The sequence below is a fragment of the Tympanuchus pallidicinctus genome, unplaced genomic scaffold (genome assembly GCF_026119805.1).
Source record: "Tympanuchus pallidicinctus isolate F22 unplaced genomic scaffold, pur_lepc_1.0 scaffold9, whole genome shotgun sequence".
NCBI lineage: Eukaryota > Metazoa > Chordata > Aves > Galliformes > Phasianidae > Tympanuchus > Tympanuchus pallidicinctus.
This window is the reverse complement of record NW_026294813.1, coordinates 14,495,923-14,523,741: the sequence shown is the minus strand read 5'-3', so window position 1 is coordinate 14,523,741 and position 27,819 is coordinate 14,495,923. Positions and strand designations below refer to the sequence as shown.

General features: G+C 46.3%; 1 protein-coding gene across 2 annotated transcripts; it reads right to left on the bottom strand.

The window, feature by feature from the left end:
* Positions 1–1,273: 1,273 nt before the first annotated feature.
* LOC128074583 (myosin-IIIa-like) lies at positions 1,274–27,818 on the bottom strand. 2 transcript variants are annotated; one of them, XM_052670580.1, is made up of 30 exons: positions 27,680–27,818; positions 27,538–27,603; positions 27,319–27,449; positions 22,962–23,064; positions 21,726–21,828; positions 21,132–21,288; positions 20,706–20,808; positions 20,376–20,504; positions 19,270–19,378; positions 17,996–18,112; positions 17,519–17,619; positions 17,008–17,094; positions 16,770–16,835; positions 16,355–16,468; positions 15,724–15,835; positions 13,013–13,059; positions 12,671–12,733; positions 12,260–12,379; positions 11,276–11,361; positions 10,984–11,031; positions 9,407–9,454; positions 9,134–9,225; positions 8,340–8,471; positions 7,674–7,798; positions 6,846–7,045; positions 4,788–4,877; positions 3,963–4,128; positions 3,316–3,618; positions 2,951–3,033; positions 1,274–1,830 (listed from the first exon to the last, which is right to left on the bottom strand). In XM_052670580.1, the coding sequence occupies exons 1-29, from the start codon at positions 27,800–27,802 to the stop codon at positions 2,989–2,991; spliced, it is 3,186 nt and encodes a 1,061-aa protein (XP_052526540.1). In that variant the 5' UTR covers positions 27,803–27,818; the 3' UTR covers positions 1,274–1,830; positions 2,951–2,988. The 2 variants fall into 2 exon arrangements, with proteins under 2 accessions (XP_052526540.1, XP_052526541.1); XM_052670581.1 differs by having other exon boundaries at positions 20,415–20,504.
* Between the last annotated feature and the right edge of the window lies 1 nt (position 27,819).

The following is a 27,819-nucleotide window of genomic DNA, read 5'->3' as shown; positions in this document are numbered from 1 at the left end:
AGGCTGAAAAAACCACTGCTTCCAACACATTCCCAGCAGCGCTCCCTTGTGACCACTGCACCATAGAGCTAATATCTGCTGAGAGCACGGGGAAGAGAAAAAGTCCCGTGGTTAAAGGCAGAGCCACTAGAACCCCTGCAACATGAAGAAGCTTCTGTGGCTGCAGATTGAGCCTGTGTAGCAAGGATGAGGTAGGACTCTTGACCCAGCGAGGCTGCACCAGGCTATGCACTTTGAATATCCTCTTGTGCACAGGGATATGCAGGGTGCTCTTGCCTGAAGGACACATGAAGAAGTGAAGTGACATGGGGGGAGATTACTGTTGGCAGTTTTGGGCCAGCATTACTGGTCAACCAGCCTTTATCTTCTCCCAGTTTGCTTGTTCAGAAGTAATCTGCAGTGATAACACAGTCAAGCCTCTTAACCCTACTGTCCCTTCTTTAAACCACAGACCTAAGCAGTGCATGGCACAAGGGAGAAAGTAAACATCCATGGTAGCTTTCCCTAATGCAGCTCCATGGGCTATATCTTTTGCCTAGGTCACTCCAGCAACTGTGGGTAGCAAGCAGCTTGCTTATTAACACTGCTTCTCCTAACAAAAAAACAAACTGCACAACTCCATTCCCTGGTGAGCTGGCAGCTGCATTGCTGTAGGCTAGATCAGTGCAGGACAGCCCTGCTCTGGAAATGCCAGGGCTCTGGCAGGCAATCTGAAGCAAAGGTCTGCCTGAGGAGCTGCAGGTATGCCACCTGGCATAGACTCAAGTGACAATGTTATGTCTGTCACCTGCCTTTATGTCCCAGAAGAGGCAATGCAGAGCCTTTGCCAGGACCCTGCCACTAGCACATGAGAAGAAAACTCCCTGGTGCCAGCATTTAGAAATAGCCCTGTATCTCAGCTACCATCCATGTCCTTATGCAGGCATGGACAGGTTGACTCTGAACAACTCAGAGGTGAAGCCCTGCTGCCAATTACTCTCCTACTAAGAAGATCCTGTATTTACCATTCACAGGAGCTGTTGGCTGTTCTTCCTTTGCAGTTCATGGTGAAACTGACTGTAGGTAACAGGCACAAAGAAAACACAGAGCTTTTTGTGAACATTAAGAGATTTTTTTTAAAAGATAGAAAACACGTAACAAGAAGCACTGCTCTACAACTTCCCAAGCTCTTTCCCCTCAGTGTAAAGAAGCATATTCTGCAGCCCAAACTCGTAATGCTTCCCATGCTTGCAGATGAACAAGAAGAGCTCACCTGTGCTCTGGTGGAGGGGTGGGAAATTCCATGTGCACACAGATCTGGTCTCGTGTCAGTTCATGTTCAAATACTGCTGCATTCAACAAAATGGACGCAGCACTTTCATTCCTTACCACTTAAGCCCAGCTTCCCTTAGCACCCAGGGCAGCAGATATATAGAACCATAAAAGAAAATAGAAAACAGAAAAAACCTGAACAGATAGGAAATCAGTAGAGGTAGCTGTGAGTGAACACATTATTGCAATATCCAGTTTGTGACTGTTAACAGGTGAGGGGGTCTCCTGGCATGTTAAAGTAATGACGCACAGGCCGTGAGGCACTGTGAATTTGTGCAGTGTGACTGTTCCCATCTTATCCCCTTTGCCTGGATGGTCCATGTCCTGCAGTCTCAGCCGCTGAGACCATCCAAGTGTTGAAGAACATTCACTTCTGCAGGAGTCCTGTCCAAAGGCAAAGTCCCAGCAGAGTGCAGCAAAAAACGTGCAGTAAAAAAGGCTGCTGTATGTCTGCATATAATCACCCAGCTGTGCAAGGCTCAGCAACACTGGAAGAGGATGTGGCTGAGCCACTCTGACCTGCAAAAAGTCGGGAAACACAACTCAGTGCAGGACACAGGGACATCCCAATCCAACATGCTTGCAATCATCTATGCATCTGCATAGTTTCCTGTTTCCACTTCATCTCAGGCCATTCTGGGGACATTAATACTCATATAAAAGAATGAAGCAATTGAGTCAAATATTTCGGGGATAGGCCTTTCTCAGGCACCAAGAGAAAGACTAGATCGATCCCAGCTAAAAACCTTTGCTGTGAGCAGCTCATGAATTTCTGTGAGCTGAACCACACAGGAAGCTCTGGCAAACCTGTGCAGGGCTGAGTCCCACAGTGAGTCAGTAGCCAACAGCACACTTGTTTGACCTCTTTCACACTGATCTGTTACAAATCTCTGTTGTGCATAATACCACAAAGGCTGCTTCTTCCAGGCTTCAGCAAATAAATAGGGCAGGAGCAGAGCCCACTGGCAGCAAGAGAGAGCTGAGCATCCATTCCATGCTCCAAAAATTAACACATAACCAGCTGTCAGAAGGACCTTCCTGGACCTCTTTCACATACTCCTTTAACTCGCCCAGTTTATCAGAGTTTCAGGAACCAGCTGTGTCTACAGCTGTGGAGACCTCCTTTAAAACCTTTGCTTAAAGTCTTTTTTTATGTTTTCAGCCTTTCCTTTGGTTCACTGCCTTTGATACCCCCTGGGCTCTCCATGCAGCATCTGCTTCTGATACATGCCTCTCTCTACAACATTAAGCCATTGTAGCTGAGTACTGCAGTGTGCAGATATGCTTTCTGATAGTACCCCATCCAGCCACAAGCCTTTTGACTGCAGCCTCTATCACACTGTGGGCTCCCTCCAGCAGCTTTGTTATTGTACTGAAAGCACACCATGTACCAGAGGTACTGGGAGCCCAAACTAATTTGGATTGTTCCCATTTTTCCTGATCTCCCTCTGCCATTGGTCTCTACAGCTCTGGAACAAATGCTAGCAGTTGCCCTGTTTTTCTTATTCTGCTTTTAAATGGTTGGTGGCCAGGAGATGTTCTATGTGGATTCTGTACGACAGGAAAGAGCCCTGTAGCTCTCCATTTTCTGGGGAAGCTGCAGGTGCTGTCTGTCCTTCTATGTGTAGTCTCATCTTACCTTGTCCCATGGGCTGTACATCCTCAACGTGGAGGGCTTTACTGCAGCTCTGTACAGGAGCCATTCAAGGAAGCAGAAGAGGACTGCAGAAAGAATAAGAGACGGTATTAGGGGAACATGAAGTGGGTTGCTACCTGCATCTTAGCCCCTCGTGCTGTGGTCATCTCTTTAGGCATGTCAATGAGCCAGGCCCTCCCTCAGCCTAGCAATTTCAGTGAACACAGTCTTTATCTCAAGGCCACTGAATAACACCTGTGACCCAGGAGCACTATTTGTGGAACCCTCCTCTTTCCTGCCACCAGACAGGTCAGCTTCACACGTCCCACAGTAGCTCTATGTGCTGGAGCTATGACACCCTTGCTCACTTTCTGGATTTCTTGCATTGCCGTGTGTATGGAAGAATGAAGGCGAGGAAAAGCCCGCTGGTTGTCTCCCTCCTTGGTTGACTTTTGCTTTTTTCTGTCCAGGCTCTGTTGCTCTTGGTAATTTTTGGTCCTCCTGAACCATAGTGGTGTGAGAATTCTATCTGCTTCTGCCTGCACAGTGGACTTGCCAGTGGGAGGTTCTGGAGGACAGGGCTGCTCGTTGGGAAGGCTCTCCTCTGTGCTCGTGGAGTGTGTCAGTGTGAGGCACTCCAGGGCTTCATAATCCAGACTCTCACTGCTTTTCTGAGGGAAAGAAGAATGGATTCGGCAGTGGCTTGCAGATGTAACATCTGCAGCCACTGCATAACGCAGCCCCAGCAGCACAGCTCTGATGAAAACTCATCAGTGAACAGCTGTGATCAGCTTGAGGCAGGGGGTATCATCCATCCACAGGCACTGCTTCAGATGCGCTCACTCCTCAGCACCCAGCTGCTTATGTTTGCTGGTGTATGCGGAAGAGGCCAAGCTGGTTGGCTAAAATTGGATACCTCCAGCAGGATCTCAGAGCAGAGACAGTGCAGCAGGGACTTTCTTAGCTTAGTGCACGGTCCACGCCCCTTTCCCTGCTGGAGATCCTCACCACTCACCTGCCCACAGGGAACAGTCAGTATCTCCATGAAGGGCTGGATGCCCACAGTCTGGTGATACCGCACCAGTTCAGTGAGTGAGGCATGGGCCCGGTCTTCCCCCAGGATCACATAGCGTGCATTGGGCTGCATCTCTATCATGTAGTGCCTGCAGCGGCCTTCACCTCTGGGAAGACAGACAGGCAGAAATAGTCACGGCAGGGGTCACAATCTCTCTCCAAGGCTCAGTCATCACTTTCTACACTTGTCTTTAGAGCCTAAGTGTGATCAGAAGCTACAGTAACAAATACTGCAATGATGCAGGAGACACTCTACGCAGGATTGTCACACACTGTGCTATCATTTGCTGGAAGAGCAGCGATTTCCCCAAAGTCAGTGATGGGCTGGAGAACCCAGGCAGCAGGATCAAAACCCCAGCAGACTGTACTGCTTCCCAGGCTCATTGCCCACATTACAACTCCACACCACTCGTTGCCTGAGGCTGTATTACCATCGTGACCTTGCAGCATATTCTGACTGCTTCTCTGTGGCCCTCCTCTCATCTCCTGTGCTTCAGTCACTGTTTCTTCTAACTGGTTTTCCCTCTCTCCCAAAGTAAGACCTGCACCCTGCATGCTCTGGAGCAGCAACAGTGCACCCACAGTTTCTGGCAAAAGACAGACTGCAAGCCTCCTGTCTGCTACTCCAGACTGAGGCACCCACAACAGGAGATACTGAGCATCATGCTAAGCAGATTCTTCTCCATAGAATGCTATGGAGCTGTTCCTCTATCCGTGAACAGCTCAGTTTAGGACCTTTATATTCCTTCTCTGCAAGGTTTATTACCTGTAGGTCAGGGTGTAGCCTGGTCGGCTCTGGCTGATCCGAACAAGGAAGCAACCCAAAGGCTTGTCAATCAGCAAGTTTTCAGCTTCCCTGAAAGCAGGAAAGAATTTTTCAGCAGAAAGTGCGCAGCTGCCTCTGTACAGAAGTTCCCAGTCTATCTAATTTGCTACCATTGTAGAGTTCCTCTTCCACAGGGCATCCAGCATCTGCCAGAGAGTTCCCAGCTAGAGGTTTCCAAACTCTGGCCTGCTGGTTCAGGGATACCGTAGCACGCTCAGAAGATGGAGCATTCTCAGACAAAGCCCTTCCAAGCAGTGCTGCTCCAAACCTGCTCCAGCAGCCTGCTGAGTGCAATAGCAACAACTTCCTAGCATAGAGCACAAAGCATTGCTGAGATGAGGAGGTTAGGCACGTGGGCAATTCTGAGGTTTGAGGGTTGATGGAAGAAGTCATGGGTTAGTGGTGCTTAGCATAAGGTAAACTCCTGCCTTGGAAAAATACCAAGTGAGATTATAGCACTGGCTCTCTACTTCCTTCTGGAAAGAAGTCTTCTCCCTCTCTGCCCAAAGGACAAAGCACTACTTTGTGCTCTAGGTTAAAGGTGACTGTAAATCACCAATGCAATTTGAGACTGCTCTGATTGCTCTGTTACTTGTTATACTACTGCACAGAGACTTAAATCCAGCAGCACGAAGCATCAGTTAGTAAGAATTTAAAACCTCGGTGTTTTTGGCAAGGATTTGCAGGCAAAGAACCTGCTGTGTCTTCCACTGTGAAGTACTTGTCTCTAGCCTATAGTTGAACTCTGACAATTTAGTCCCCCATGCGCTAATTGTTTCCATGCATTCTTAACTCTGTAGACAAAACCAGTTACAAAGGCGAGGGCCCTGTTAATTATCCATTGAAAAAAAGGCAGATACTAAAGAGATGTCAGCTACTGCCAGTGTCCTTTACTCAGCTAACATGCTATGTGATGTTTCTGAACAATGTTCACACTAACAGGCCAGCAAAATACAGCAACTTGTGATCTAATAAAGCTGCAAGACTCCTTTGGTCATAAGATAAAAAAGTTACAAACAGAAAAAAGATGACAAAAGTGCCCAAATGAAGGCACATTTGGCACCAGAACCACCACTGAAGTTTCCCTAAATAAGGGACACTTGCAGTTGGTAAGAACCCGGATGAATTTGCACCCACAGAAAACTAGCTAGAAACTCTGACATCTATCCTGTCTAGCTCCACAGCCTTGCTCCTATCTCATCACTACTGTAATTAGCACTTCTCTGACTGTCACAATGCATGGAAAGCAATAGTGCTTGGCTTGGCCAAGATAGTAAAATGTGACTTCTTAGTAGCAGAATTTCAGGCATTTAAATAAGGGTTTTCTCAAAGAAATGTGAGAATTTGCAGTCATCTCTTCTCCAAGAAGGTAGGAGGACATGGAATTGTCTCTCAGCTTAAAGGTATGTGAAATTTCACCTACACTGCACTTTCCTTAGATGACAAAAAATATCAACAAAATGCCTTTTATTTCCACACCTAGGGGCTCTGGTGCCTCTTGCCACCAGGTATTCACTAAAATCCCTCTTAACACTTTTAAAAATAACGAATACTAAATTCTGTATTCTTCTGCAATTTCACCTAAACTGAGAGGCATGTGGTCATGAGTTAGATCAAAAGTCCACCTTCATTCAACATCATGTCTATGCAAATAGTCTAGAAGATGCCAAACGTGTATTTCCTCAAGAACTTTCCCAGACTCCGTTTCCTGCACTTGATCAGTGTTTAGGAACTCACAGTTAATTTCCTATGGGTTCCTACAGTCCTTCCTTAGAGCCATGTAAAGTTCCACCAGTTGCATCCTTTCATAAGGAACTTCACACTTACTTTTGATGGTCTGAAGTTCACAGTGTAAAAGTGAAAGGTTTTGCATGCCGTTCCCATTCCTTAAGGAAGCAAATCCAGGGCAATCCAACCTACGCATCCTTCCTAAGGAAAGAACAGCTTCTACCTGCCTGCCACAGCCCAAGCTGTGACCAGAGCGTGCAGAATACTCACCTTCGGCTGATCATCCCATGCAGCCAGCTTGGAAAAGCCCCATCATCCTGCACGACTTTCTGGGCTTGTGTCTCTCTGAACCAGCGGAGAGTTGCTCCTCTCTTGAGTTGTTTCATTTTTGCCTCTTCTCCTGTCTGTTCCTCCGTCCCCATAACAGGGCAAGGCCCCGAAAGGTGCAGGAAGTTATCAAAAGGAGTGAACTGAAAATGAGGAGAAGGGGAAGGCAGCAATGAAAGCAAGATCAGAGGCAGGGACACTCTGAAGCAATCACTGTGGTAGATCCCATTCTTTAGTGGCTTAAGAAAAGATCAGTCACAAATTACCAGACACTGCTCTCAGTTCCTCGCAGGTCACAGAGTCAGATAATCAGGTAGGGTTTGGAAGGGACCTCTGGAGATCATCTATTCCATCCCCCTGCTAAAGAAGGTTCCCTAGAGTACATTGCACAGAAAAGTATCTATACAGGTACTGAATTTCTTCAGAGAAGGGAACTCCACAACCTCTCTGGGCAGCCTGTTTCAGTGCTTTGTCACCTTCACAGTAAAGAGGATTTTTCTCACGTCTGTATGGAACTTTCTGTGCTCCACTTTGTACCTATTACTCTTTGCTTTGTCACTAGGTACCATTGAAAAGATCCTGGTGCCAACCACCTGACTCATATCTTTATTCTTGCCCTCACCATGCTTTTTAATTAATGACATTAGAAAGGGACTTTAACTTCCGATAACTAGCAAGACAACGTTCTTCAGTAGAACAGGTGTGTGCAGAAGTTGGAAGCAGCAGGGAACCAGCACACCTGGATAAGAGACCCCCAAGCAGAGCCAATACCTCTGTTAGCTTGCTGCGTGGCCGTGGCACAGGTGGCTGCGACAGCATATCAGGTGCAGTCTGAGGACGGGGACAAGGCAGCGGGCGTCTCTTCCGTGGCACAGGGACTGGGAGGGAGATTCGTTCTGCAAATAGGGAAGAAGTAGATGAAAGCTGCAATCCATGATCTGTGAGATCAATCCCCCCAGGTATGCCGTCACCCTTGTAGGAGAGGAAAGACTTTGTCTTTTCAGCGTAGACAACAAATGTTAGGAAGAGAGAGAATCAAGAACACAAGTTTGTGAAGCTCAATCCTTTCCCATCTCTCCTTAGCCAAGGAGTCTGGGAAGGGGCAAAAAGAGGCAAAGAGCCTCATAATCACCGTCAGCTCCCACACTGCATGCCATTAGGAAGCCCACATCCAGGCATACAGCCATGATCAGAGTTCTTCTGTATGGAGTGCAAGGGCACAGTTAGGCTTTCCTCCCAACTCAGCTAGGCAAATGACCTTTACCATGCAAATTCAGCTCCCCAGTAAGTCTCATTTTCAAGAGGCAGAAACGTCAGCACCTTTCTGCCCACTGCACCAGCCCCACAAGAGCCAAAGACAGGGCATCATCACCTGGAGCTTACAACAAGCTTACAAGGTGGCCATGCAGGTGGCAGTGGGAGGGGAAGGAGACTCACTCTGGGCCTCTGCTTCCATTGCCAGTTGTCGACATCTTTCTCTTTCTGCCTGCTCCTGTTGCCGCTGTGCCTGAGCTCTCAGCTCAGCCACCAGATTCAGATAGGTTCTCCTGCATCGGAATCTCCTGAAAACTGTTCAAGGAAGAGTGGCGGTTAGGAAAAAAAACAGCAATAATCATGTTTCTGCCACTCCCTGGTGGAAGCGCACTTGGAAATATTCCTTCACCCAGCACAAAGCCCTCAACACTTGAAGTACAGAAACAAAGAGCAGTGTAGCCCCTCTGCTGTAAATACGCCAAGCTGTGTGAGAATTGTCCTCTAACCTTTCAAGCAGTCAGATTGCAGACTTAAAAAAACCAACCAAACAAAAAAAAACAACCAACAAGTTACAAATCTAAGCTCTCATCTCTAGTGCCAAAGTGCAAGATGCCAAAAAACGGTCACACAGAAGAGCCACTTTTAGCCATCTATTTACTTGGTACTCTTCAAACACTGCTCAATAAAAGCAAAGCTCTTCTATTCAGGAGACAGGATTTCCTTGGTGCCAGTTCATGAGATTCACCAGAAAAGTTAGAGACATCGCATTATATTGCCTACTTTACCAGGTACTAAAGAACACCAGTTGAAAGAAGCACCCTTCTCATTCTGCTGTGGACACTACTCACCTGTCTTCCTGAGAGACAAGAACAGAGAACAGCATGTGGCAGTCAGACTGAATCACTGACTGGACAAAAATTTTTCTTTGCTCTAATATAAGACCACAGTTGAGGGGACTGTCCTGCTTCAGTGCTCACCTTTCTGTATAACAACTGCTGCTCTTTCCAGTTGCTCCACATATTTTGCCAGCTGATCCTGGTGCCAGTATTTAAAGAAAAGTCGTGACTTTCTATGAGGTTGGAAAGAGAGAAAAGTACAGAAATACTCTGTTTGTTTAAGCTTGTATTCAATCATCCTTTGGACAGCCCACAGCCATAAAGTTCTCCCTGAAGGCAACCACATAACAGTTTATAGGTATAATGTCTCTGCAGTTCAGGACTGCACTGCCAGCAAGAATGATTCACACCTACCCGCATATCCAGCCTGTCAGGTCTGTACTTTGCAGTATCTCCAAGCAGCTGAAAGAGAGAAAGAAATTGAAAAAAACCCATTTTCTGCACATAATGAACGCTAGGTGGCTGTGTTTTTAGGCATATCAGAGGGGAGGAAAGTGCCTCCATGTTTCTGCACAGCATTCTCCGTTCCCTGCCACTTGATCACACCAACTGCCTCTCGATCTGTAGAGCTCCTTGGGGTATAGCTAGGAGAAGGTTCCATTCGGGAACATCAAAGCAGGGCTCAGAAATAGACTTTGTTCTGCTTTCTCAGAGGCAATTCTGCAGAACCTGTCTTATTCTCAGAACTATTCTTCCTCATTTCACTTCCATGTAATTTCAAAGTACAGAATTTACAGGCTCAGCAAGGCAAGACTTCTTAGAGAAAGTCTATTTTTTAATTCCAGTTTCACTTTGCAAACTTTTGTGATAAAACCTGGGCCATGCAGAAAGATTCCACACAATACTCCAGCTCTGTCAAGCAGCTTCCTTCCTCTGCCTGCAAACCTAGGCTGTGAAACCGCAGTGACACTTTTTGCAAGTGTCCTGCACAGCAAAACAGAAATAGCTATCCTGTGATTTCAGCCAACTTCTGCTGAGCTACATTCAGGATAACAAGGAACTACATTCAAGGTAATTTTTTCATAATTGCATCCTATGATTTTTGTATCTGAAAACACATCGTGCTGCCTGCCTCTCTACCTCATCTCCATCTTGTTCATGAGATTCCTTCTGATTCTCACTTGGGTTTGCAGTTCTTAGCAATTTAGTATCATCAATAACTTCAAAGCATCTGTGTGAGGACTGGAGAGGCTGCTGCCAGGAAAGAACTGTCCCAGAACGACATTCAAATCCTTTCCTTAAGAGACCAAAAAAAACAAACAAAAAAATCTGTTGGCTGTCTTATGTGCTTCATTGTCATTATCACAATTAACTGTGGCAGGAAGAAGGGAGCAGGACAGTGAAGGACAGGAGGTGTGAAGTGCTGCCCTACCTGCAGAAATTAAAAACCTAATAGGATAAGACTGTGCAGCTGAGGGACATTTACATTTGGAAGGGACAGATTTCTGAAGTGCTGTGAGTATGTTGCGCCAATACACATATAAACATTCTTGGGCCAAATGTAATGTTTTTAGCTCGGTGATACCCAAGTGCTGGCTGCTTAGTCAGCACTGCCTTTATTTTCTTCCCCTGTGAGACAATCCGAAAAAAAATCTAGAAAGGCAACTGGCAACTGTGCTGAGTCTTATCATACTGAGTTCAAGGGACACCCCTGGCCAATACTGTAACTCCAGCCTTTAAGCCCCTTAGCCCGTCCTCCTTCTTCAGCACTTTAACACTGAATTGAATTGCTGCAGAGTAATTGAAGAAATATTTCATTCATCATACCAAACTTTTAAACATTAACTGTTTTTGTCTAGGCATTTGTGTTCCCTGTCACCACAAAAATGCATCCCTATTTTGTTGCCTGTAGTCGGTTTGCTATTCTTTCCTGAGAACCAGAGTCTCTGTAGAACAAACTGGATAACACATAACAAAGGAAGAGCTCTTACCTTCCTTTTGTCAAGGAAACATCTGGTTTAATTAGAAGAATTCCATATCTGCGAAAAACAAATGAATTCAGCTAGGTAAGAGCCACATCCTTGATGTACTGAGCTGATCCATGTCAAGCCCTCAGCAAACAATAACAAATCAGTCTTTCCCACTAGGGTTCCCACAGCAAACAACCTCGTCGTCTCAGGTATGTAAACTTTACAGAAGTAGTTTTACTCCCCACCTATTTCAGTTTACCAGCGTTGTTTCCCTAACAGTATCTAATAGGAACATTCAGAGGCTTTAAGATACCTTTCAGCAAATTCCTCAAACAATGGTCTCCAAGAGAAACCATCTCTTCGGATCCGGATAGTCTCCAGCAGCCCATTGTATCGGAGCTGTAGCAGCACCATAAAGACAGGATTAGAGAAACAAACATACAAAGGCCAGAACAGTCATTAGGACATGAGTTTGTCCCTCTCCTGCCCAAACCTCTCTAGGTTAAAAAAAAAAAAAAAAAAAAAATTTCTGAAAGTATTTCCTTGATTAAAGTCTGAATTCACCACATCCTGAAACTCTGATGATTAACCACCTCTAGTTGAAAGCTGGAAACCACAACATCTAAATAACTTCACCTGCCAGCCATGGGCACTACTTCACACGTGGGCACTACTTACTTGTCCGTAGGACAGCCTTCCATTTCCAAACCTGTACAAAGCTGTACTCTGATGCACACAGATCCACTTCCCACTTTATCTTATCTTTTCTTATATGTTTATATATGATACAGGCCACAAAGCGTTCTGAACTCTTCTAACTATTTTCAGTATTCTTTAAGGGCCTGGATATCAGACCTGACACAATACCCAGAGACACCTGTATCAGCACACATCAGCTCCTCTCAAAGCTTCTTGGCTTCTGTTCAGAGCTGCCCTGAGAGGTACTGTCCATACCAGTCCCCACATCAGAGATGAGAAGACGGATGCTAGTACCTGACAAGCAGCTCTCATTACATTCATGAATATGAAATAAATATGAATGGGGGAGAACTAAGACTGAAAAACCTGGACATAGCAATCTGTGTCACAGTAAAACCTTAAATGCTCAGAACCTCTACATGCATAGAAGGTGTGCCCACGCTTAATCCTACAAGGGAAGAATCAGACCAGCAAACTTCCAATGAGCTCCACTACTTTTCAGAAGGCTCTGAACCTTAAATCCATTCCTTTCCTGCCTTGATTCACTTCCTACTGAGACCTGGCAGAAGTACCTGCAAAGAAAACTGTTTTTCTTTACCTGCTGCAGCAACATCTGGCTGTCCACAACACCTGGCTGCTTCTGGCTGTTGGGCTTTATACAGCGCACGAAATGTGGGTTGGCAGAATACATCCTCTCCATGAGCACCATCAGGGAATGCTGGTTACAGCAGAGAAAGATCAGAAGCCCAGCGTACCAAAGCACTGCCAGACTTCCGAGTGCAATACCCTGCAGCTAAAAGCTGCCTTCCTTCCCATGCCACTAACTCAGACTCCTGAAACAGCAACAGTTCAGGCTTCAGCAACAGCCAGACCACCATTACAGGCTGCGCCTGGCACCCAAAAATAAAGCCCTTCTACAAGCTGGATACTTGAGCCAGTGACTGGCGAGCTCTCAAATAAATAATGCAGCATATACCTCAAAGGGCTGTGCAGGGCATCAATACTTTACCCGGAACTGAGCTCCAGCAGACTGCTTTCGTGTGCTGTTGAACTTGTCTGCTCCTGGTACAATCTGAAACCAAACCCAAACAAAATGATCATCTCTGGAAGGAGTCACTGATTGCTATGTTGATTGCAGACGAAGAGAGAGTAGATTTCAGGGGTGGGAAGGTAAAAGAAACACTGCAATAGAGGCAAGCAGAAGACAGTTTACAAAACATTCAGAGTGCCGTCTGCTCCTGTTATCAGCCAATTGCTGCCTGCTCTTGTTTTGAACCATTTTTTCAAATAGTAAAAATCAGGCACCTATGTCATAATTTATCAACTGCCACACGGGCCTCAAGCACGATACCTTGGTCTTCATATGAGGCATCAGTGTCCCTGTTCTGGAGATAGTGGCTGGAAGAACAGAGACAGGCGTTAATTTTGTATCTAGCTTTGCCCACAGTCAACCATTCCAAAACATTCAAAGCTTACTTCAAGCACAAATTTCCCCACACATACTAAATGGCGGACATTACTTTAGGTTTCAGCATTTGGAAATATAAGGAACGAGCTAAAGAGTGAGGGAAGAAGATGCAAATATATTAAGCATGCAATCCAAGAAACATTATTTTCTGTCATGGAAAGGACAAGACAGGTGGGTTACTGAGCAACATTAAGTGAACTTCAAAACAAAGATCATCCGGAGCAGGCACCTAACAATGTAGAAAACAGTACAGGTAGAAAGTGGAAAGCTCACCAACGCACAATCAATGTGGGAGATTATACAAAACAAAGTAACTCAAAATTAATTCAGCGATAAGATCAAAAATTCAGGGAGGCTGAATTTTCGGAAGGATCAAACGACGGTGTGGCGTACTGTCGATGCCATGGTGTCATGTCAATCACAGAATGACTGAAATCGGGAAGGACCGCAGCAGGTCAACTTGTCCAACCGCTCTGTTCCGCAGTGCCACCTAGAGCCCGTCGGTGGGAACTACACAACCGCAGAACAGGAATGCACTGAGCAGATCCTCTCTGATGTTTACCAGCTTTCAGAAAGAGCAGAGACGAGGCTGTGTATCTCCAGTAACAGTGTGGGGGTGGCAACGGAGAAACATACTCATGAAAGGTAGTCATCTCCAACAAGTGGAAAATGTGGAGCTGTTGGAGTAGTGCAGAGGAGGGCCACGAAGATGCTCACAGGCACTGAGCACCTCTCCTATGCAGAAAGGACAAGAGGGCCAACAGCATCCTGGCCTGCATTAGAAATGGTGTGGCCAGCAGGAGCAGGGAGGTGATCATCCCCCTCTACTCAGCTCTGGTGAGGCCGCACCTCGAGTGCTGTGTTCAGTTTGGGGCTCCTCACTGCAGGAAAGATGTTGAGGTCCTGGAACGTGTCCAGAGAAACTGGAAACAAAACTGGTGAGGGGTCTGGAGCACAAACCTTATGAGGAGCGGCTGAGGGAGCTGGGATTGTTCAGTCTGGAGAAGAGGAGGCTCAGGGGAGACCTCATTGCACTCTACAACTTCCTGAAGGGAGGCTGTGATGAAGAGGGATCTGGCCTCTTCTCCCAGGCAACGAGCAGGACCCAAGGAAATGGCCGCAAGTTGTATCAGAGGAGGTTCAGGTTGGACATAAAGAAGAACTTTTTCTCTCAGAGAGTGGTCAGGCACTGCAATGGCTGCCCAGGGAGGTGGTGGAGTCGCCGTCCCTGGCAGTGCTCAAGAGGCGTCTGGATGACGTGCTGCGTGATGTGGTTTAGTGCTTGTGGTGGCAATGGTGATGAGGAGAAGTTGGACTAGATGATCTTATAGGTCGTTTCCAACCTTGTGATTCTATGATTCTATGATTCTAAGGCTGGTGGAGCTGGGAGTGTTCAGCCTGGAGAAGAGAAGGCTCCTTGGTACCTCACTGCAACCCTCCTGTACTTGAAGGGAGCTAATCACAGAATCACAGAATCACAGAATTGTAGGGGTCAGAAGGGACCTCCAGAGGTCATTGAGTCCAACCCCCCTGCCAAAGCAGGTTCCCTACACCAATAATAAAGAGGAGGTGACTTTTTACATGGTCTACCACTGATAGGGCAAAGGGACAATGGTTTTAAACTAAAAGAGAGGAGATTTAAGTTAGACTTAAGGAAAGGATCTTCACTCAGAGGGCAGTGAGGCGCTGGCACTGCTGTCCAGAGAGCTGTGGTGCCCCATCTCTGGAGGTGCTCAGTGGATTGGAATGGGGCCCTGGCAGCCTGAGCTGGTGGGAGCAACCAGATCATGGCAGGAGGTGGAACTATGTGGGCTTTAAGGTCCCTTCCAACTTAAGTAATTCACTGATTCTAAGAAACACGAGCAGAACTGCAAAACACAGTGCAGAATAGATACGGAATTCATCAGTTACTTGTAAATCCCAGAATGTGGCTTGGACTTAACAAGGATATAAAACAGAGAGAGCCCAGAGGAGAGCTGCAAAGGTGGAAAGGGTCTGGAGGGCAAGGTGTGTGAGGGATGGCTGAGGGCCCTGCATGTGCTGGGCACAGAGCGGAGGAGGTGAGGGGAGCCTGATGGCGGCTGCAGCTCCTCAAGGAGCGGAGGGCAGCGCTGAGCTCTGCTCTGTGTGACAGCGACAGGGCCGGGGGAACGGCATGGAGCTGCGCCAGGGGAGGGCCAGGGGTGAGTGAGGGCTCTGCAACAGAGGGCGGTGGGCATGGAATAGGCTGCCGGAGCTCTAGGGGCATTCAGACAACACTTTAAAGCAAAATATAGCAAACAAACAAGACCTGGATCTCTGTAATTAGTGTGTGTAAGAATGGTTAGGCTTGTGGTCAGAACTATGCACATGCAGTGTTTTCCCAATTCCACAGGAGGAACAGCTCTGACAGATATTCTTGCTACCATGCACATGTACCATGGGGAACAGAACAGTTCACAGCACGGTATATCCCACCCCACAGGCTGCAGCCTTCCTAGAGGCTGTCAAGTTGGAAAAATGTTTGTAGTACTCATGCCTTATTCCCACCCTTAGCTTTTGCTGGGGAGGGCCCCAGTTCTCGTGGGATGCCCCAATATAACAGAGGGACTTGCCAGTGAACAGCAGGCTGAGCAAGGGGGTGATGCTGTTGATGAAGAGCCCACGGACATTGGCTGGCAACGTGTCTCTGTTCTTCTCTAGAAAGCCACCAGCAGTGTATTGTACCTAGGAGAAAAGGCAGAGAATCACAAAGTGCTCACAAGCTTGAGGTGAAAGCCATCTCCACAGCCTGACAGGAAAAACTGTAAATCTGAATGTAGTGTCTTGGAAGGTGAATTCTGTAAATGCACAGTGTTTACAATAAAATTGTAACTGCAGTACTCTGGATCTCAATAGGTAAAGACAAAGCCAACAGACTCCCTTCTGGGGCTGTGATATGGACTTTTATTTTAAAAAGGACTATTTTAAGATCAGTGCACCAAAAGGCCGCTGATCAGTGTGACAGATTCCTCTAATACCACATGCTTCCCAGAGGAAGTCCCACATTCTTCAGAGGTCCTTTTCCTATACCTTCCAATGAGCTCCCAGGAAGTCCTAGGAGACAGCTCCCAGGGAACACAATATTTTTGTTATATAACTGTCAAAAAAATAGATGCCTTAACTTCAAAGCCTTATTTGTCAAGCAACACATCTTCCCTCTCCTACAAACATTACAACAACATTCTTTTAGCAAACAGTACATACCTTCCCAGCATAGTGAATGATGCTGAAGCCCAAAACACGTCCTCGGCCTGGCTGGAAGTATACATTCCCTTTAAAACTGCTGTTTAGTTTATCCACAAAAGTCTTATCAGTTGCCTGCAAGAAAGCAGATTTTATAATCAAATTACAGGGCTGCAACAGAGACATGATCAGAGCACATGGAAGGAAAGTATAGTATTGGAAGCGGCCTTGGCTGTGGAACAGCTTCACGCTGCATCCTCTGACACTCCACAGAGATCCCAATATCGACAGTCCGTCTGTGATTTGTCTGTCCTGCCTCATCAGCCACATGAGGACTCCTTTGTTCATCCTGCTCTTTATAGTCACACATCAACATAACAATTTTCTCTGCAGTCTGCAGATTTATTGCTACTTCCCCCACATCATTCTCCCACACCTGAGGGAATGCACTCTGTTCATCCAGAAGAGACAGCAGCCCAAGCGGCTTGGCCAGGAGCAGATTCTGTAGGGAAAGGAGAAACATTACATGTATCCAAAGCTGAGCAGGATACCCACTCTTATTTGTACCACCCTTTAAGCAGCATTTTCCCAATGCATCTCTTCCCAGTGATGGAAAGAGCAACACTGCTCCCTTGGCTGAGCGGAGCAACTCTCTTCTCTCAACTCTCACTCACCAGAACAGGTTCATTGTTGCTGAAGGTGATGGTTTCCCAGGGCAGCTCTTCTGCCCTATAGGCATCCTGCTCCATCTGGAAAATGTGCTGAGACAGAGAAAACAGAGGTTTAAGCCCCCAGCAAACTTAGTTAGATAACTTTGAAAATCTCTCTGAGCCTGAGTTGAGGGCACAGGCATGACTCTCTTACAGCATCACTAAAAATGAAACTGCTGTTCTGCATGCTCTCCTATAGCCTGTGAGCAGCTGCTGCTGCATAGAGCAGGAACACTTCTCAGAGTATGTGTCCCTACATTGCCAACTCAGGTCATTGCTTAACCCTTATACTTTCATTGATGGTTCTTTTGCAATGGCAGTAAAGGTCACTGCCACTTTTTACCCTGCTTTGCCCATTACCATTTCTGTCCTTCCAGTCAACCGATTTGCTTTCCAAAGAGTTCTTTATGTTCTAGGTAGCTCAGTGCTCTATTTTCCCTACCACACAAGATGAGATAATCCACAACAGACTTACATGGTTGAAGAAGTGCTGAAGCTGCTCATTGGCCAAATTTATGCAGAGCTGTTCAAAACGATTCACTGCAAAGTTTTCAAACCCAAAAATATCCAAGATACCTGAAAGAATGAAAATGAGCACAAGAGCCTGCAGATCTCACCACACAGCTGAATGTCCCATCACGCTCCTGTTATGGCACGTGAGCCCCTGGCCAAGTAGCTAGTGACACCCCTCCCATAACTTCTCTTGGAAGATCAATTCAGATCAATCCACTCCAATCTCCAGCTCCTCTGCAGAGTCAGCACGTCCTAGAACTTCAGCCTCACATTTGTTTCAGATCAGCTAATTGCCAGCACTTTCTGCTGCCATACAGATTTAATGCCGCTCACTAGTCTCTGCAGCACGGTCGTGTCCCTTATGCAACTCCGTGGAACTGTGCATTCCTTTGCCATGGCACTTGAGATCAGATGAAGGAGCAACGCAGGCAGAACTCACCTATCTCCCTCAGCTCTACTTCAGGATCCACATTCTCAGCCAGCAGCTCATTGATCTTGCAAACAATCCAGCCAAATACTCGGCCATATGCCACCTTGGCAATGGAGTCCCGAGCATCTGCATGGAGAGAACAAGCGATGCACTGAAGGGTTCCGAGGTAGAGACCATAGCACCAAAGTTGTCTCAATATATTCCCTTCTACAAGGTCTTGAGTTCTAAAAACTACCTTAAACATCAACATTAGGTGTGTCTGATCATCACTGCCCCCCTGCAAGCTGCTGCTGTCGATTGGTCGAGAGCTCATACAGAGCTCTTCCATTCAGAAGTTTTCATTATCTTTCTACAAGACCACATATGGCATACTAAGGTATTTTTGAGACTATCCAAAACAGAAACAAAACCTAACTTCCCAAAAAGTCCCTCCACTTTTTAGAATATCCAGACTTGCTTTCTTCTCTGGCAGTTAAATTAGTACAGTCCTGCTAAATGACCCAGAAGCTCCATCTTGTTCTTAGAAAATCAAATGGTTCTGCAGCAAACAATTGAACTTCTTTTTAATCCAATAGCTAACACCGAAAATAGTGCGTGCAAGAGGAGGATGCTATTGATGAAAAATTTGCTGACCAACTCAACATGTACCTACTGATGAGAGATGCTTATGCTATTGTCTAGATATAAGCAAGAAAGATATTCGAGAAGCAGAACTAAATAATTCTGTTTCCAGTTTTGCCTTTCCAACTTTGGCATTTAGTGTTTGTTTTTAAAAAAACATCTTGTATTTCAACTGAATCTTGTTGTGAAAATTATTTTCTTGTTATTTTTTTTTACTGAAAGGAAAATAACACACTTACCACACTTCCCTTTCATTTGACTTCTCTGATATTGTGCTGTCTTACAGATTCTCTCTCTCTCCAGCAACTTTCTAAAACTCTGCACACTGCCAAAACTGTGCAGCAGTAGCCTTTCCCTCTTTTGTACAAACACCTACATTTATCTTCTAGTCTAGATTTGAGGGAGAAAGTAACGATAATTCCTTGGTCTCTCACTTAATCTCTGCAGTCTCTTTGGGGTCACACAAAGGGAGGTCAGCATTCATGATCCCAGCTGTTAGTAAGAGACCAAGCAGATAAGCTTGCCTCTGTGCAAGCAGAAGAAGGAAGTGGCACAGACAGACATTCTTGTTCCTAAGAAGTTGCACATGTGCAGGGACACCCATCAAAGACTCTGGGTCATTCGTTCAAGCCAGCACATCTGTGATTCATTATGTTTCTTACCTTCTGCCTGCTGCTGGGTGTGAAAACGCTGTATCTGCTCTCCCCGGGTCACTGACATTGTGCAAACGAGGCATTTCAACAATTCATCCTCCTGCACTCCAAACTGACCCTGGGAAAGGGAAAACAGATCAGGAGGCAATAACGAATCCTTGTTCTATATGTGAGGATCGTATCTATATCATTACCGACCCAGTGTAAGGGGATGCATCTTGCAGAACCAGAGTCAGATACATGCTCTGAGATGCACATTATCTTATCCAGGGTGTAAGATCGTTTTCTGAATACTTCCCATTTGGTTCTCCCAGTGGTGCCACCTGTCACCTTATTTGCGTGCCACATCAGTCCCGGCTGAATGACTTATGGAATAGCACCACACCAAGGTGACTGTGCACAGAGATCAGCCATGTGAACCCACAAGAAAACAAAGGGAACAAAGGGAACTCAGATGCAGCTGAACTCTCCAGTAATTACTTTAACAGGAATTCCCCCTTCTGTAGGCAAAAACCAAGAAGCAGATTTTAAAAACAAAGACAAAAAGAAGTTGGCTGCTGAACAGATGCATGTGGTTAATTCAGGTATGCTGTAGGAGGAACACAGATGAAGAGATGAAACACAAAACCAAGGGTGCTGGAATTTCTAACAGATCAAAATAAAAAGACATGGAGAAAGCAAAAATATTTTTTCTGTACTGTGCTGTTAGTAAAGCACTAATGCATCCATCTCATATACTAAAGATCAGATAGGCCTAGGGAATATATGCTTTTTAATCTGATAATTTCATGTAAAAATAGTAGAAAATTTAATTCAAGATTATCAACAAAAGTGACTGCAGTTAAGGTGTCATCCTTGGACAGGATTTACATAGATACACAAAGCAGTGTTCAGATACCACATATCCAAATTTCTCCAAGGTACCACACTTAGTGAAACATGGAATCTGGTTTTAAAATGTTTGCATTGTGTGAAGTCAACAAGGCATGTGTAATACCTCCAGATGCAAAACCCTCGTCCTAGACGAGAAAGAGAACCTGGGAAGTGTTTCTTTGGGTACCAATGGCAGTGAACACAAGGCAATGAGAGGGACACACTGCAAAACCGTGACTCACCGCTGCAGCCTTCAGCCACCCCTGTGAGCTTTCACTCACTTTTAGAGACCCACTGCTCTCCTGAGGCTCGAAGGTCACATTGCCCAGTGACAATACACCAGCCAGGATTGCCTGCATACCCACTTGTTCCTAAAACACACATGAGGGGTGACTGAAAATGTATTAGTATGTAAAATACAAAACGTGGAGACCCCAGAAGGAGAAAAGGTGAAGGAAAGGCATGGGCAGCCTGTGGGAAAAGCTCTAGCCGTACACAAAGTGTAACAAATTCAAGTGTTTTGGAAGCAAGATGGAAAATTCAGGTATAAACAAAGCAATCCCAGAACTGACCTGCTCTTGGAAGCCCACCATGTCAAGGGCATTGCACACCTCCTGGTATTTCTGCTTCCAGTGCTGAGATACATCCTCCGTACCAAACCATTTGCTTATGTACCTGAGAAAGTATACAAAATCGTAACAAAATCAGTGCAGCAATTCAGTTCTACTCCAAATAAAGCAGATCAGCGACGGCTGAGATCTGAAAGAAATAAAAATCTTTCCTGAGGTAATGCAACAGAAGAGATCCAGATCTATCAGCTTTCATGATGACCTGTAAGATCTCTTTATAAACACCCATTCATATCCCACTTCAGCTTCCTTTATTTTATTTACCTGTACCAGGCTCCATCCCCAATGGCACAACTGTAGGCTCCATTTCACTACTTTCCCTTCCACTCCCCATCACGAAGACTAAACCAAGATCTGACTTTGAAGTACCTATAGAGTGAAGGGTCCAATAATCCATACATCTCCTTTTGCTCTGAAGACAGTCCAGCAAACATGTAGTAGAAGATATGAAAATTCCTCTCGCCAGTATCTTGTTGCACCACTCGTGACTTCTCCAGCAGATACTCACTCAGCTTGGCACCTCGCACTGCACACAAGGAGGTAACAGGGTGTATTTTGCACAAGGAGACATGAAGTTGACTGAGCTGCCCACATCTCTGCACTACTGAGAGAAGCATGGAGTTGCCTGAAACAAGTCTTGCATACAACTTCTCTGGGCTGCCCAACACACTGGACATGGGCTCCTCCACGCTTCCCATGTTCTCAAAGATATCTACTCACCTCCTTTAATCACAACAGAGTCATCAGACACCACTGACCATTGCTGATATCTCCCCCGCATCATCGCCCCAGTATTCTTCCCTTACTCCCACATCATTCAAACCCAGGTCTCATCTCAAAGCTGTGGCTGCTATAGAATTTTCTTTACACGCACACCCTTTCCACAAAGAATCAAGTAACAAAATTTTACCCTCCTTAAGTTCCAGCTACTCAGTCCACTCCCTCAACTGCCCTTGACTTTACCTGTATTGTTCTGGAAACGCAGCTGTATGTATTTTCCAAAGCGGCTGCTGTTGTCATTCATCACAGTCTGGGCATTGCCAAAAGCTTCAAGCAATGGGTTTACCTACAAGAGTACATAGACAGAAAAGGCATTCTTCAAACTAAGCGATCCAATCCAACTTGTTTGGAAAGGGTTAGCTTTAGCATTTTCTGTTTAACATTCTGATGGAACAGGAAACACTCCATGAACGCTCAGAAATGTATGTTTTATCATATTCTGGGAAAAAAAAGTCTGCAAGAGGCAAACGTGACAAAGCAGAAATTACTGTAAATAATCACAAAAAGTGATGGACTGTCAACAGGTAATGTTGGTATAACAGACTTTCCCAGGAATCTGGTATGGCACCACTAGATTATTTGTCTGCTAACCAACAATAAGCCAATACACATGACACTCATTTTTTTTTTTTTTTTTACATTTTTTTTTACATTTTTTTTTTTTACACTTTTTTAAATTTTTTTTTTTAAATGTAAGCACGATAAAATACCTAATGGCATCTGTAGACAGCATAAGGATCAGCACAGTGAATTATGAAGAAACTGAAAGAACAATCGGACCAGCTTGGGTCTGATTCCACCACAGATGTCTGAAACAGACTTTAAAATGGAGCAGTCCAAGAACTCATTCCACTTAATCCATCAACTGGAAGTGTAGGATATGATTTGCTCAAAACAAAACTCCTCTGGGAGCAAGTCAAGACCAAACAGCCATGTTTCAAAATCAGCTAGCAAAAGTTATGAAAACAGTAAAGATTAAGTCACTGAGTTAGCAAGTATGTGTCTGACTGTAAGTATAACTAGCCAATGAAAGGTTACTGAAGGCTGTGCAGATTCTCCATCCCTGGCTTTCATTAAATCAATATTTTATTTCTCTAATAAAAATATTGTTCCATCTCAAACAGGAAATGATTCAGAAAATAAACCCTTACTTTCTTGTTGCAGACATCATGCTAAACAATCACAATAGTTCTGTTCCATTTGGGAACCAAAACATCACATTCCCAGCAAACCTACCAACCCTTCTAACTTGTGGTCAGCTGTTTCATCATCCTTCCCTCTATTTTCCTAAAATCTGTCTTAATGTTTCGTTCCTCAGCTCAGTGGTGATGATTCACCAGGAGGTTCTCTGAGCTTGGTGCTAGCTGCCTCACAGCAGTGCTACTTCTGCATCTACAACAAGACCCCACCAGCACCTACCTGAAGGATCTGCTGCTCCAGCTGCGAGTTGCCTTTGCACAGGTTCATTATGTGCTGCAACAGTAGCTTCGTACTCTCTGTTTTCCCTGCACCGCTCTCTCCGCTGCAAAGAAGTGAGGAAATTCCAGTTGCCATAAAGTACAATTGCTCTGACCCTCATGTCTTAATGTCCTATTGCTTGAGCATGCAATCCAGCAGTTTTACACCTTTTTCAGCTGTAACAGTGGATTCCACAGTGTACTGATTTCTGCCCGGAGGAGTTTTTCCCCATTTACCAGGAAGTACAGAAATACTTCATGATGTCATTACTGGATGGGACACATAGAAGAGTTCACTTGATCTGCTTCTTAATGATCTGTTAATACTTAACAATCCCCCTCAGAAGTGTTCTGATTCACCAACTGCCTCATATATGCTGGGGTCAACAGATTCCTGCTTCTACGGACTATTTGCCCCATCTCACATCCAGAAGGGAGCAATTGATCTTGTGATACTGCTGCAATCTCAAATCTCAGGCTCTTTACATGCTTCAGCTGGTTGATAATGCTGGCCTATAGCTGCAGAGCTGCCGTCACACCTACAGCAGCAATGCTGCACGTCATTTTGGCATCGCACAGACTCAGCACTCCACCTCCAAGTCAAATAAGTAGCACTCAGAAAGCACAGTTTCCCGACCTACGGGAGAGGGAATGCCCAGCCAAGGACACATTGCCTCACCGACCAACAGCATCACACTGGCACACAACTCCAGCATCTGCATAGTAAAATAAAAATGCAGGAAACGATGCAGGTATATGTGAGGGCTGGTCTCTGTTTACACACCTGACCTTTGAGCATCAGGTGTGGCTTTGCTGCTTCGCAACTTCCAGTAACTCCGTGCTTGCACCTGGAACAGGCTGCTAAATACCTCAAGCTCTAAGATGAATACCTGATCCCAAGCATGTATTGAGCCATCATCACCTGAATATGGGAAACCAAAACAAGACCTTATGCTATCCAGCACTCCTGCCACACAGATAAGATGATCTCTGATTGTCATAGAATAGTTTGGGTTGGAAGGTACCTTTAAGATCACCTAGTTCCAAACCCCTACAATAGGCAGGGACACTTCCCTCTGGACCAGGTTGCCCACAGCCCCATCCAGCCTGAATTTGAATACCTCCATGGAAGAGACACCCACAACCTCTGCACAACCTGTTCCAATGTCTCATCACATTCACAGTAAAGAATTTCTTCCTAATATCTAATCTAAATCCACCCTCCTCCAGATTAAAGCCATTTCCCCTTATCCTGTTGCTAGATCCCTTAGCAGAAGTCCCTCCCCACTTTCTCATAGAGCCCTTTCAGGTACTGGAAGGCTGCTATGAGGTCCCCCTGGAGCCTTCTCTTCTCCCCCGGCTCTCTCAGCCTGTCCCATTGTGGAAGTGCCCCAGTCTTCTGATCATCTTTGTGGTCCTCTTCTGGACCTGCTCCAACAACTCCACATCCCTCATGTTAGGGGCTACAGAACTGACACAGTTCTTGGAGACTTCCTTCCTCCACGGAAGCACTGTTATTCAGCACTCCTCCAGGTCAAGCTGACCCTTATGTTCTTAAACAAGGGCAACAGCTCTGCCAAGTCCTGCAAGCTCACTCTCCAGCTGTGGGTATGTAACTGCCCCAGGCTGTGAAGAAAAGCAGTCATCTCCAGGAGACCCATGTGCTGTTCCACAGCATACTGAGGCTGTGACTAATGCCAGCTAATCTCAGCCAGCGGAATCTGCAGCTCAAGAAAACTTGATTGCAACGATCTTTTGTCACCCAGGGGGCAGCTGCTGTGTTCAGCATCAATTATAACCTCCAAAATAAGTCATCCAGATCTCCCAGAATAAGCTGAAGCGAACAAAAAGAGAACAGAAAGGGCAGGAAGGCAATGTGTGTATCCTAGAGAAAAGTACACAGGTTCATGCCTTGCTAGACGTGGGCAACTGCAATGCAGAAGCAACACAAGCACAAGGAATAGTAGAACGTGGTGCATCGCTACACTGTTCTGATAAACTCCGGTGTAACAAGAGTGACATCAACCTCCACACCCAAAGCTTTGCTCAAAGTAGGTAATCTTGCTATTGGGTGTTTTACCACTTGCAGATAGTAAAACCATGAACTTCCTGTTACAACAACATACTTAACAGGATTGCAAGGTGCGTGACAGTTGCTTGAGCTGTCATTTCTGAGACCACAAACCGCTCTCAGAAAACAACAAGACCACTGCCTTACTGGGAAACACCTACAGGTCACTCATTTTGTCTTCTACCTCCTTAGACAAATCCTGTGACTTTTCTCAAATCCTAAGAACTCCACCAGCAGCACCTTTCCCACCTGCAGACTCACAGCCACCACATCCTTCTGCTTCATAAGAGCACTTCAATGTACTGTTGGCCTGCAGGCTGTTGAAATGAGCAGGGCTGAAACCTGAGGTCTGTTCCAAGTTCCAACTGCAAAACCCAGTAAAGATTCAGTAAGTCATTTCCATGCAACGTAGCATGAAAATGATCAGAATGCTCACATAAAGAAGAAAACACTAAATTAAGCAGCTGGCAACTAACATATCAACCCAAAAGACATTTAAAGCCTCTATAATCATCAAAACAGAAAGTTATCTGGTGATTAAAGGCTTCTTCTGCTAGTCAATACTGTCAGAGACTTTCTCTGCTAGATGATGCTATCTGCTGCCCTGAAGATGAGAAACAATAATGACATAATGGAGGGAAGTACTCATGATATTGGATCACAGTCTTGTGAGACAGGAACTCATTTCTCTCCTGCTCCACAGAATTCTCACAACAATACAGAATCACAGAATTGTTTCAGTTGGATAGGACCCATAAAGGCCACCTGGCTCAACTCCCCTGCAGTGAATAGGGATGCCCACAGCTCCATCAGGTGCTCAGAGCCCCGCCATCCTAACCTTGGGTGGCTCCAGGGATGTGGCATCCAACATTCTCTCGGGACAGTCTGTGCCAGTGTCTCATCACCCTAAATGTAAAAATCTTCCCTATATCCAACATAAATCTCCCTTCTTTCAGTTTGAAGCCATTTCTCCTTGTCCTTTCTCTTCTGTAGCTCCCCTGTAGACACAGACAGGCCGCCCTCAGCTCTCGCTCAGCCTCCTCTTGCCCAGGCTGCACAGCCCCAGCTCTCAGCCCGTCCTCACAGGGAGCTGCTCCATCCTGACCATTCGTGCGGCCCTCCTCTGGACGCTCTCCAGCAGGCCCCCGTCTCTGCTGTGCTGAGCACTCCAGCTGTGGACGCGGCGCTCCAGGTGCGGTGTCACAGCGCAGAGCAGAGGGGCAGGATCCCCTCCCTCGCCCCGCTGGCCGCGCTGCTTCGGGTGCAGCTTGGAATGTGCTTTGATTTTAAGATTTTTCCTGACTAGATTTTCTTACAGCAAAGAAACTCCTTCTCTTCCCTTTCCTCTTTGGTTACTTAGGGAGATGATAGAATAATTAAAAGGTGTAAACTAAAAATTAACTTCAAGGTCAACCAGTTTCCTCTCCCTGCTGTGGGCTGGTTGCTCCCATCAGCTCAGGTACCCAGGGCTCCATCCAGCTGAGCCTTGAGCACTTCTAGGGATGGAGCACCTACAAAAATAGGTCCACTCCATCTCTCCTGTGAAGTCAGGCTGAGAGAGCTGAGCCTGTTCAGTCTGCAGAAGAGAAGTCTCTGGGGAGACATCATTTCAGCCTTCCAATATTTAAAGGGACATTATAGGTAGGAGACAAATCAGCTTTTTACATGGGTAGATAAACAAGAGGATGTGGGGAAATGGTTTTAAACTAAAGGAAGGGAGATTTAGATTAGATGTCAGGGGGAAGTTTTTCAGTGAAATGGCAATCAGAGAGCTGTGGTGCCCCATCCCTGGAGGTGCTCAAAGCCATGCTTGATGGGGTCCTGGGCAGCCTGGTCTGCTGTTTGATTTAATGGATGGCAGCCCTGCCTGTGGGAGAAGGGAGGAACTTGATGATATTCGAGGTCCCTTCCAACACAAGCCATTTTATAATTGCATGATTTATAAGATTCAATACACAAATTACAATGGAAGATGTTTTGCCAAAGAAAAGCAATGTGCAGAGTGAGTTAACCTTTCCAGCACTACAACCCAACAGAAGCAACCCTGCTAGACTCCACACAGTTGCGCTACCATCAAAGGCTGGCTAGCGACCACATGAAACCCAACCTCTTTCACAACACCTCTCTCTTCAGCATCTGTCTGCTAATCTTGCTGGAATGCAGCCAACGAAGCTGGGTTTGGACCCACCAGAAGCGTGAATACGTGAAGGTCTGATGGGGAGAACGCCGTGCCCTCGAGGCACCTCACCTGATGACGATGCACTGGCTCTGCGGCCGGGCGCCGCGGCGACCCAGCATGGCTTGGTAAGCACGGTCGGCCACGGCGAAGATGTGCGGAGGCAGCGTGCCCTTCTCATGGCACCGGTACTGCTCGGAGACCTGAAGGGTGAGACGGCCCTTGAGGACGGGCTGGGGGACACGGCACCAGCACTCGCTGCTGCTTGGGCTGCCCGAGCGCGACACTCACCTCTCTCCCGTAGAGCTGCAGCGGCTGGAAGGGGTTCACAGCGATGAGGATGTCCCCCACGTCGGTCTGGAGGCGGTGAGGGGAGAGCGGTGAGGGGGGAGAGTCGGGAGGGGGGAGAGCCGAGCCCCGCGCGCACACTCACGTAGATCTGCTGCCGCAGGAAGCGGTCCCGCAGCGCGCCCAGCAGCGACGCCTCGTCCAGCTCCGCCAGTGCCGCCAGGTCCCCCGCCACCCCGACTCCGCGCTGCTTCCCCGGCGGCCCCATGCCGTCCGCTCCCGACC